At 42.1% G+C, this 11,471-nt stretch overlaps 2 protein-coding genes across 2 annotated transcripts; both read right to left on the reverse strand.

Annotated features, from left to right (window-relative positions):
* Positions 1-2,637: 2,637 nt before the first annotated feature.
* LOC138059971 (uncharacterized) lies at positions 2,638-9,671 on the reverse strand. The gene is made up of 2 exons (XM_068905635.1): positions 7,351-9,671; positions 2,638-5,240 (listed from the first exon to the last, which is right to left on the reverse strand). The coding sequence occupies exons 1-2, from the start codon at positions 9,666-9,668 to the stop codon at positions 5,222-5,224; spliced, it is 2,337 nt and encodes a 778-aa protein (XP_068761736.1). The 5' UTR covers positions 9,669-9,671; the 3' UTR covers positions 2,638-5,221.
* A 478-nt stretch (positions 9,672-10,149) lies between these two features.
* Positions 10,150-11,211, reverse strand: LOC138013930 (uncharacterized). The gene has a single exon (XM_068860965.1). It carries the CDS (start codon positions 11,209-11,211, stop codon positions 10,150-10,152), a length of 1,062 nt encoding a protein of 353 aa, XP_068717066.1.
* Between the last annotated feature and the right edge of the window lie 260 nt (positions 11,212-11,471).

Genomic DNA, 11,471 nt, shown 5'->3' on the forward strand with positions numbered 1-11,471 from the left:
GCAACAAGAATTGTGAGGAGAAGACAGAGAAGTGCGGGCTCTTGCGATGGGACTGAGTTATTGATAACTGTTTTGACAAACGTTAAAACTTTGAACCAAAAAAAGATCTAAAAGGACATTGTCCGTAAGGTACAATACATCTAAAATCCTCTTAAACTAAAAATCACACAAACATAGATCTATTTACAAAACATTTTTTTTTAACCTTTCGGTATTAACGCGCGGGATAAGAAATTAAGGGTGCACTCTGCTGCGAAGAGAACAACTCTTACAGGGAAAGGAGAACAGTACATGAAGAGGACGCGAGGCAGTTTTAACAATGCTCTTCCATAACTTCTTATCTCTTTCCTTCATAATCTTCTGAACCGGCGCTGTACTTCGGATATTTAGCAATCATTCCATGAGTGCATGCGCATTGGATATGCATGGAATTGTAAATGGCCAACGAGGTTTGTAGTCTTTCTTTTATTAAATTTTCTCAGTTAATTTCTTATGCTTGGACACTTAAAACCAACCAGTTTCCAGCTTGGCAAGACTTGAGGTAATCAGTTTCCATATTATTTACCGAGATTGAGTCAACCACTCGTGAAGCCAGAAACGCAATATCCGAGGTCGAAAAATAGAAACGCTCTTGTTTTTAGGCTATGATTTTGACGTAGTATTTGGTTTACGAAGCTATTCCCCAGACCCTTATACAATATGAAAGGAGTGACTTAATTGTGGTATCACATTAGTAACGCAGATTTTGTATGCTAGAGCCACTGGCTTTACCCACTCTAAGAATATACATAAGTCTTATAATTAGAGCCCTTTTAGTGAGATTATCAAATTGCGGGATAATCGCGGAAGATTACTCCGATGAGATTCAAATATGAGACCTCCCGTAAGTTACCAATTGACTCTGGGGAAGAATTGGATATTCTTGTCTTAATAACAATCTCCTTGGTCTCACTTAGTTTCAACTTCATCAAATTGTTTTCTGTACTCGGCTTAATATTGCCCACCTCCTCTGAGGCATTGTCCGTGCCATCAGCACCACACAGGTACGTAACAAGTAAGGTTTTCTGCATACTTAAAAGGCCTACCTTTAACTGACAGGCTCTTCGACAGTTTGTTTTTGTTATGGAATTCACATTGCTTATAGTACCGACCAAATTGGATAAATTTCAGCTTTGGCGAGATTTTCATATGAAAATTATCCCGCGACACGCAATGCCTGTTGGTTAAAGGTGGGCCTTAAATGATCAAGATGTCCCGAGAAGTGGGTCTAATGATATTGACCGTGATAGTGAAAAGTTCGTTACTGTCATTGGTCATAACACCCTAAAGGAACTCTTGGGAATCAATAGAGACCCACATATTTCAAAATGCTAGGTGCTAGCGTATTTCGGTGAAGATTCTGGTAGCGGTGATGGCCTTCTGAGGCCGATTTCTTATTATGGAGTAATTTCCTGACCCAAAATTGTGAAGGACGTTTACAGTTTTCGGTTTCGTTAACACCAGCCACGCAAGCAGAGGACTACGTAACTGTTGGGGGAATTCTGACACAGATTTGCATTCAGTGTGGTAGCTCAATCCCAGTGCAACTCCCACTGACGAGCATGACTACTGACATCAGGCACTATCTGGGTCCATTAGTGACGAATGCCTGTTGAACTCGGTCATAAAACCGCTTTCAGTAAAAGAACGTTTAAAGAAATTAAATTGACTAGTCTAAATGGCTAAGAAAGTGTATTTTAACGCGGTGAAACAACATTACCAAATTACCTAGGATTTAGATTGAATTTCTACCAGGAAGTTTACCTGTTAGGGAATATTTATACAAATAAAGGAGATGACATCTGTTGCTGTCATTCATGATCATATGTCAATGAAATGTCTCTTCTCTGGTTAGGAGTGATTAAAGCAAATAAAAAAGTCCTCAATCAGCATAATCGACAATCTGCGTTTTAACAGACCGTCTTTATTTGGAAGTTGAATTGTAAGCAAAGTATGATTGCCCTTGGTGACCTCGCCCTCGCCTTGTTTGCGAGAACACTTGAGTTGTAGGGAGCTCTTAATTCTTTCCAACCGGAAGTGACACTAATGCAGTTTGCCTCAGCCTGCGCAGCTGGCGGTGTTGTAGGCGCGCGGAATAAAGTTTTGGCGGCGGAGCCGCTAATCGCGAGCGGCGAAAAAGTCCTCCTCCGCATTCTGCTCGCGGCTTCGCCGCCAAAACTTTATTCCGCGCGCCTACAGTACGGTAAAGACTTGTTTCCATATCTCAAAGTGCCCTTGGACGTGAGGTGCCTGGGAATGAAATTAAATCACTGGAATCGGTCAGTGTAAAATGCAGACTGAGGTTATAATGTAACCGTTGAAAAAGCCCAAACCCCTTAGAAATGCTAACTTTAGGCCTAACACAATATTTAGGCTTAACTGTTAGCATTCCGATTCCAGTGATTTAATTCCCAGGCACCTCACGTCCAAGTGCACTTGGAGATATGGAAACAAGTCTTTACCCTACAGTACCGCCAGCTGCGCAGGGTATTTGCCTCTGTCCAGTTGGGATTCTTAACAGTTGTTGTTGTGTTCCGTCGTTTCGTTGATTGTGTTTCAATGGCCATGAAAAGCGTCTATGGGAAGTAGTCAATTAAGTACGTTTGTTGAAGTTGCTGTAGTGAAGCTTTGAGTTTGCGGAGGGCTTGTTTACACGTTCTGCCACCAATTTCTGAAAATGAACTTTTCATATCATTTTTCCTCGAGTATTAATGGTACAAATTACAAACTTCGGACAATATTCTATTGCAACGGTGACAATTAACGGCTGCCTGAGCGAGAATAACTTGACTAAATGGAACAATTACACAAACAATCCCAATATCAAAACTTGCAACAGCTATATTTTGCCACGGAAAAGGAAGGTCACTGAGTTTAATTAAACACCAAGTGCAGAATCGTACATTTTAAAAAATGTGTTAAAGTACTCCCAATCACAAATGATCAAAATTGACAATACCTCGCTCATATCTCAATACTCATTCACTTTCCTAACCATTTGACAGTCGTGCTTTGCTATTACAACCTACACTCAAACATTCATTGATTATTCATGAGGCCAACAGCCTATCAAAACATCGATAAAACGTCAAGTGTATGAACCTTTGTACCTGGTAATCTATGATCACTCTGAAAACCCCGGTGCCGGCTTTGATTTCAGTCCCAGGGGAGAAACAATGCAATTATCGCTTTTTCTCAAATGAAACAAACTTTACTGGTGATCTTTATATAAAGATCACTGGGGATTTTAAAGAAATAGTCCTAATCATTTTCAGTCATTACAAACTTCTGGGCGGATACTTTTACCCATCCATTCCTTATTGCACACTTCTTCAACAAATTTTGTCAACCAAAAAATTCAACGACGTCGACTCTGTTAACAATGTTCTTATCTGGACTTTGCATTTTGTCCCGTTCTACGTCGAACTTGCTGCTTGTTTGCAGCCTTGCATTTTTGCAACACAGGTTTTTTTTTCATCGGCAGCTTTTAATTCTCTGAACTTTCTCTTACGCAACATTTTAAACCAACCTCCTTCAACCATCGACCAAAAAGAATAAATTGACGCGCAGTTACACTGTGCAATTTCTCGTGCAACTTGTCTCGCAACGCCATTTCGAGACAAGTTGCACGAATCATTGCCCAATGTAACATACCTTGCAACAGCCACAAACGTTGCGAGACCAGTTGCAGAAACCGTTGCGGAAAGTACAATACAATACAATACATACTTACTTGACCACTCCCCATAGAGGCTTTTCAGGGTCAATCTGAAACAATCAACGAAACAACAGAACACAACAACAACAACTGTTAAGAATCCCAACTGGCCGGAGGCAAACCAGTTGGCTATTTACAAGTGCAGCTGGGAAGTTGAACCAGGGACTACCAGGAACAAATTCAGCGAGTGGTCAGAGCGGGTCTTGAACCCGGGATCTCCGGATCTCAAGGCAAGCGCCCTAACCACTGGGCCACACTGCCTCCTAGAATTAAGTTCTACTTTCCGCAACGGTTGCAACGGTATTTTTAAACATTGCTCAGTGCCCGGGTGGTGGGGGTGGGGGATAAGGGCTTAATGGGGACGTGCCGCCAGCCTGGGTATGTTTTTCGGGATTTTTGTCTTGAACAGGGTATCGAATTTATCATTTTTTGTCTTAATCAGGGTATCGATTTATCAATTTTTGTCTTAAACTGGGTTAAATGTCTTAAACAGGGTATCAAAAATCGGAATTCTGTCTTAAAATGGGTAGGAAAATCAGCGATATTTGTCTTGAACAGGGTCAGGGTATGAGGGGCCGTGCCGCACCTCCCCAACCAGGGATATATCGAGTACCCCCCCCCCGGGGGGGGGCTCAGTGTAACATCTGTCCCGCAACTTGTGTCGCAACGGTTTGCGGCGCCGACCAATGAAAATGTTCCTTTAACCTCACGTGATCATCGAAACGAGACAGGTTGCATGAAACGTTGCTAAGTGTAACACCCGTACAACAACTTGATTCGTAATGTGAGAACGTTTGTAGAAATTGCGTTGCGAGACAAGTTGCACGAAAATTTGCACAGTGTAACAGCGCCTTAATGACCGAAGTAAAAAACATGCTTTTAAAATTACCACACTGCTCATAAGGTCCACCTGTTTTTCTTGTATGTTTTTGAAGCCATTCAAAAACCTCGCAGCACGTGTTTTATATAGTACTAAAAACACTCGGTGACGCCTCGAATAAAAGAATAAAACATCTGTCCATAGTTATAATCCTAATCGTATCCTTTTTCGTCGCCAATAGAGGTTTTGCACGGCAGCCAACGTTGCATGGCAGGAACAATAGATTCTTTTCCCTATGGGAACAAATATTCTTTCTAATGCAAAACATTTTCATTGTTCCTGCCATGCAACATGGCTGCCGTGCAAAACCTCTATCAAAAGTGACGTAAATCGTAAAAACACTGTAACTTACTAAATTTAATCAACGTAGTGTATGCTGTTGCACTAGTCGTCTACTAAAAATCTCGCACGGTTACTCAATAGGTCATGGCAACCAAGTTAATGAAATGGAAGCCCATCTACTGCAAGTCACGTAACACTATACAGCTCTGCCAATCTGACACAGAGTTCAGAATGTCGTTTTACAAAGTTCACCCTTGCGCGGGTTCATTGGTTGGGCTTCAGTTTTTTTCCCGCGTGAAAACTCACTCCTGAAGCTTGAACCTGCGGACAAACAAACAAATCAATCAACCCTTTCTTCTCTTTCAACTTTTCACTCAAGAAAGCTAAAGCGGTCAAGTTTTTAATAGCTTCTCCAGCAAAAGAGAAAACTTAAAGTTCACCATATCTCAAATATGTTTCGTTCCTAATATAAATCGGGGGATTTTAAAGCAAACATATGTCACCATTGTTACCCAGGATTTCACTTTTTCTGTGCCGTGCAAGCCACGAAAACTTAGCAGAACTAACAGTAATTTGGACCCACGACGGTAATGTGAGAGGCTGCATGGGTTTCTTCTCGATTTTACGCCACAAACTGCTTTTCATTCCTGCTTTTCATTCTATCTATCTATCTATATATATATATAATTACATTACTTGCGTAGGAAAGGAAAAATTATATATAACAGCATTTATTTAAAACACGATCGACCGTTCATTTTTTATGGGGTAGGGGGACTGGTGGGTTTTGGTGGGTTTTGGAGGAGTGTCATTTGAAAATTGCATGACACCCCCCCCCCCCCCAATCAGAGTAATTTTTTGGGAGAACCCCCTCCCCCCCTTGAATAAAAAAAATACATATGGCATTAAAAAAGTTACTGCATTAAAATTTCGTTTTGTTACATTTCACGTAATTTAAATCGTATCTACTTTCATACTTTACAAAAAGACAGCTCATGGGACATGGTAAAAGATGATAATAAGCCTGATGCGCTAGAATTAGAAATCGTTTCTCAGACATAGAAACGCGGAAATTTGAAAAGCGGAATTTTGAGGAAAGAATTGTCAAACATGTTTGCTTTTGGTGGGGAGATTAGACAAAAAAAATACTTGACTTTAGATGCACTTTAAGCTTATGTAGTGAAAAATGCTCGCTTATAGACCGAGTGCATAAATGGCGGCGAAAAAAGACTCTTGTCTTTGTACTAATTTAACCCACTAGCCTCGTTAGTACGGACAAAATACAAAAGAAATGTTACTTTAGAACGAGGCTAGTTGGTCTGATTTGCACAAAAACAAAAGAATATTTTTTGGCCGCCATTTATGCATTCGGTGTATTGCATTTTCTAGCAAACGCAATCGAGAAATTTAGCATCGCGTTTTTTCCGCAAACGGCAAAACTACAAGCTGGAATTTGCATTGTGCTACAAATATCGAGACAAGTTGGAATAAAAGATTTTTCATGCTTTTCATTATACTACGGAAGGTAACCGGAAGAAGACATTTCGCATTTCCGGACAGCAGTCCCTTCAAAGACTGTTTAACTAATCGTCTCTAATAGAGAAAAGATACTTCGTAATATGAATAAGGTAGTACCAAGACAAGTTAACAAGGAAAACATATCACTTCCGGTTGCCGCTCGTGACTCGAAGACGTCTCGCGCTTAAAGTGCACCCAAAGCACAAATATTTTTGTCTACAATATTATTCTCACCAGCAAAACCAAACATGTTTTTACCATTCTTACCTCAAAACTTCGCTTTTTATCTGCCGGGCAAGACGCGAATTTGGAACCACGACTGTGATGTGAGAGGTATGGGTCTATTCTCGATTTTACGTCACAAACTGCTTTGCGATGCAAAATATTTTTGAAAACAGGAATGCAAAGTAGTTTGTTACGTAAAATCGAAAATAGACCCATGCCTCTCACATCTCGGTCGTGGATCCAAATTACTGCTAGTTCTGCGAAGTTTACGTGGCTTGCACAGCACAGAAAAAGCGAAATCTGGGTAACAATGGTGACGTATGTCTGCTTTGGATGGGGAGCACTTTAAGCTACCTATTCAGTTTGCATGAAGAGCCCTGTGGCCAAGCACTAAGCAATGGAAGCGAGAGTGCATCCACAAGTGAACGGGTAATGTACGCCGCCCACATCAAAGTATATAGGAATCAAAAAACACACTTCCAACCAATCACAACAGACAATGGTAGGAACTCTGTATGTGGGCAAGCTTGAAGTATATACAGAGTATCTTGTGATACCGGCGGGTCGTGTGTATTTGCAAAACAGTCACCACTTATGGTGCTGTTGGCCACGACGGTGGGCACAGCATTTGAAAGACTACATCCATATTGAAAAAGATTGGCTTTTAAACAATACATTGCAAACTTACCTTTTTGTCTCCCTGCTGAGTGTCTTCTCTCCCGGGTGCTTTACCTTGATAATTTTTAAGTCGGACGGCAGGGATGAACAAATGGCAATGAGACCCATTCTTGGACACGTCGCTAAAGGAAACGTCTGGTTATAATAAACGCCCCATTCAACATGCATTGCGCTGAGTAGTACACCAGACCTTACGTTGAACACTTCAAGGCGTCTGCCAGTTGGGTAAATGGAAGTCAGAAAAATACACTCCTCCTCACTGATGAATTTACAATCGCAAATGGTGACACCACTAAATTCGAGACGCACATTACATTTACCAGACACTGCATCGAGAACGTACGCGTCGCCGTCTCTTTGAGAAAAAACAATAAAGTGACCCTTGGGGGAAAATCCCGTCAAACACGACAAAGGGGCACTCTGGAGTACACGCCACAGTGGTTCGGTTTTACCCAATTGCCTCATTTCAATGAACTCTGGCCACTCGAATCGAGGCGAGGCAAACAGCTGGAGGTCCCTGTAGCAAGCAATCAACGTCCCGCGAGGCAGTTCCAATGTTGCCACAGTAACTCCACTAACAGTATCCCAAATGATCCATTCTCGCGTTTCAAATGTTAAGCATGCCACCTGATCATCTGAAACAGGAAAGACAGCACATGCGCCAAAACTCCATTGTCGCACGCAGACTGACAAATCAAAGTTCCACAGTTCAAGAGTACTCTCAGTTGCAAACAAAATGCCTTCTTTTAAAGGTACCAATTCACAGATAGTACGGTCACCCTCAATCTCTTTCTGTCCCTTAAGTTTCCCATTTACAACGCCCCAAGCCATAATTCGCTGACTGTTCGATCTAAGGCAAACTGCTGCATAAACAATCTCACCGGTAAACGAGAATCGAAGAAATCTGACATGTTCAAATTCTGCGTTCTCCGTTGGTTCATTTCGAGAAACTAGTTCAATGAAACCTTCGTGTGTGTGATTCCTTAAAAGAGATTCGCTGTTAAGCACTACATCAGAATAATGGCACGACCTCCGAAGACTGAGAGGATCTCCCAACAGAAAGCCACCGATTCTATGGGATTCTAACTCTAAGTAACTGCTCCAAGGAATAATAGCAACGTCAGTCAAATAGTAATGCTCGGGCTCCTCAGTCATGCTTAATCGAAACACTTTTTTGACACTACATATAAGCTCATCTGAACACAAAAGAAATCGACTGTCTGGTGAGAACCTAATCAATCCAAAACGCCCCGAAGTCACCTCTGCTAGAGTTGAAAAACCATTTTCCCTGTCAAGTAAACAAACAGAGCCCGTCGAATGGGAAATTGCTACGAGCTTTCCATCTTGTGACATCGCAAAAGATAAAATTTCTTTATCTCTGTTGAGACGATCAATCTCCCGGCCATCGCTCAGATTCCAAATCATAAGACATTTTGCATCGTCGGGACAATCAGTTAACATCTCCTGGCCGAAAATAGAACAGATAGAAAAACTGCACTTACTGGTAGGGAAAAACGGCTTCGAGTCTCCGTCAAAGGAGAAAGCAGTGTTTAGGACTCCTGGCAAGATGATATCCTTGATAGGATGAAATACCACACAACGATAAAAACCAAACACGGATCGGTACGAACTTACAATGATTCTAAATGGCCCATCGGATTGTCCTCCATACTGTTTTGGTTTGACGTTACGTTTCCATTTGAGGTTACCTGAAGCAAGTGACCAAAACTGAATGCTTCCATCGCGGCATTCACACACCATGTATTCTAAGCTACGAGATACATCCAAACAAACCACTTGTGATCCACAAACAAACCGAGCTTGAATAGCTGTTTGGGAGTCCTTTTTGTTTACAAACTCTAAGTAAGGATTACCGGAATGCTTGGTCTCCAGAAGCTGGCGGGATTCAGAAGATAATTTACTACTTCCCTCATTCAACAGACTTTGAAAGATGGTAAAGGGATATTCCTGTAAGGTCATGCGGTGCTTCTTCAAAAGAATCAATAATGACGAAAGGGTCTCATGAAACTCGTTAGGTATCGTCTTCAAATCACGCTGCTTCAATACACCAACGATGTCATCCGTGGCTCCTGATGTGTTCACAAAAAGCTTTGCGTACAAAAGCTCTGCGTCTGACACATATTTTCCAACCCCTTGTTCAAGGCTGCAGGATTTCATGACCTGGTGTACCAGTAACATGTGCTGAACACCATGTTCCAAGGCATACCTTGAAGTGTCAGTGAAGGACTGTGTGTTGCCAATGCCTTTGCTCTTTAACTCGTCAAACTCGTCAGAACAAAGAGTAGAAAGGATCTTATGGCCTTCCATTTCCTCCACACTGAAAGAGTGCTGGCTGTAGCGTGACTTGTCTGTCAACCAGTCCTTGACTGATTTATGAAAGAAATGAATGCGGTCTTCGTGAACAGGAAGAAGTGATGACACAATGGCATTAGCTTCGTTCTTCTTTCGTATAAAAACCGAGGATGACAAGTGCGTGCACAACAATTAGGAACAAAACCCAATGGCAGTGGTTCCCTGGCAGCGGCAATTGCACCCAGGAAACGAAGAAATTGATCTTCAGTTATGTTTAGTTCCTTACACAAGTTTTTCTCGAGCCGTTCGAAATACGTCTTGTAAACACACGCAATGCCCGCCGGAATGTTGGTGTCGAGTTGTTCCCAGGTAAGAAGAGTTGAATACTCTGCTCTTATATAATCTACCAAAAACTTGGCACACAGAAAGACTCCCTCTGACTTTTGCACAAGATCATCTAAGACCACCTCGCGCATTTCAACTTCTAATAAATCGCTTAGATTCCGTTCAAAGTAAAAACGAATGACAAGTTCTCTTCATCTTTTGGCTCCAGCAGCAGTGGTTGCAAATCCTTCAGGCTGTCCCAAATGTTAACTTCAGTTCGGGTCGTCACCAAAAATCGAAGCCAAAGTGGTAAATTCTGAAACAAGTTGGCAATCACGTCAAGAAGATCATTTCGTCCTTGGTATTCACTTTCATCTAAAGCATCTATTACTACAAGAGATGTAAAACCTGGATCTGCTACCCTGTTCAGAGGCTCTACAAAAAGCAAATCAAACAGATCTGCCACTTCCATGTTGTTGATCTCTACACCCAGATTTCCGGAGAGCTGTTCCACAAGGGCTTTCTTGCACTCTGGAAAACAGCATGACAGGTGGCAGGCTAAAGACTGCATCATCACCTTGGGATTCCTGTGGCGTGCTCTGTCATGGTGACAAAAATGGCTTCCCGCCAATCTGCCAGCTTCTTGCATTCTTCTACACATCTCAGCAGCAATGACAGATTTCCCCATCCCTGCATTTCCGCTGAGCACCAAGACACGATTTGGAGAGCTTGCATCATCCAACCAGGTGTTGATTTTTGCAAAGAAAGACTCACGGGTTCCTTCTAAATATCTCTTGGTATTTAGTTTCTTTAGGAATTTGTCCTCTTGATCGGTGTTGTGGTGCGTCTCACGGATTTCACTAACAATTTGATGTATGTCTTCAATCTTAGAACTGCTTTCCTTGACAGCTTGTTGGGTTGTGTTCTGGGAAATCTGCAAGTCTTCAAGTCTGAAATTACCTTCCTCAACAGTCTTTTGGGTTGTTGACTGCTGGCTTCGTAAGTCCTTAACGATGGATTTGTTTTCCTCGACACTCTCTTGAATTGTGTTCTGAAGCTGACACACCTCATCAAGTTGAGTCTTCAGATCTCTTTCACTCTCTGCCCAGTCTCGTAATGCGTTAAGATAATCCTCCTCTCCACATCGCTCTGCCTTCAATCGATCAACCTCTGCCTGACTTAACCCAAGAGACACTAGAACGGCACTGATTTCCTGCCACAGAGCATTGTACATCAGTTCATTGACACCAGTGGTTGTAATGTGCCCATACAACTGATTACGAAAAAACTTAATGCGAGCAAGGTTTGCCTCATGAGAAGAGTCACTTGGGGGCGGCTTGCAATGCCATCCAGTGTGGGGAGGGGTAAGTCAACAAATTTTGGTCAGAAGGAGGAACAACAGAGTGATATCAAACGTGGTGGAGTCAGGGCAGCCCCACAAACAGGAAGAGCTTGTCCCACTGGTGACCATTGAGAATTCTCCTGCGTAAAAGG

Source organism: Montipora capricornis, chromosome 8 (genome assembly GCF_036669925.1).
Source record: "Montipora capricornis isolate CH-2021 chromosome 8, ASM3666992v2, whole genome shotgun sequence".
In the NCBI taxonomy this organism is placed as follows: domain Eukaryota; kingdom Metazoa; phylum Cnidaria; class Anthozoa; order Scleractinia; family Acroporidae; genus Montipora; species Montipora capricornis.

What these genes read in the sequence shown, in the direction of transcription:
- LOC138013930 (XM_068860965.1), bottom strand. Translation starts at nt 11,211, where the DNA reads ATGTACAATGCTCTGTGGCAGGAAATCAGTGCCGTTCTAGTGTCTCTT.
- LOC138059971 (XM_068905635.1), bottom strand. Translation starts at nt 9,668, where the DNA reads ATGGAAGGCCATAAGATCCTTTCTACTCTTTGTTCTGACGAGTTTGAC.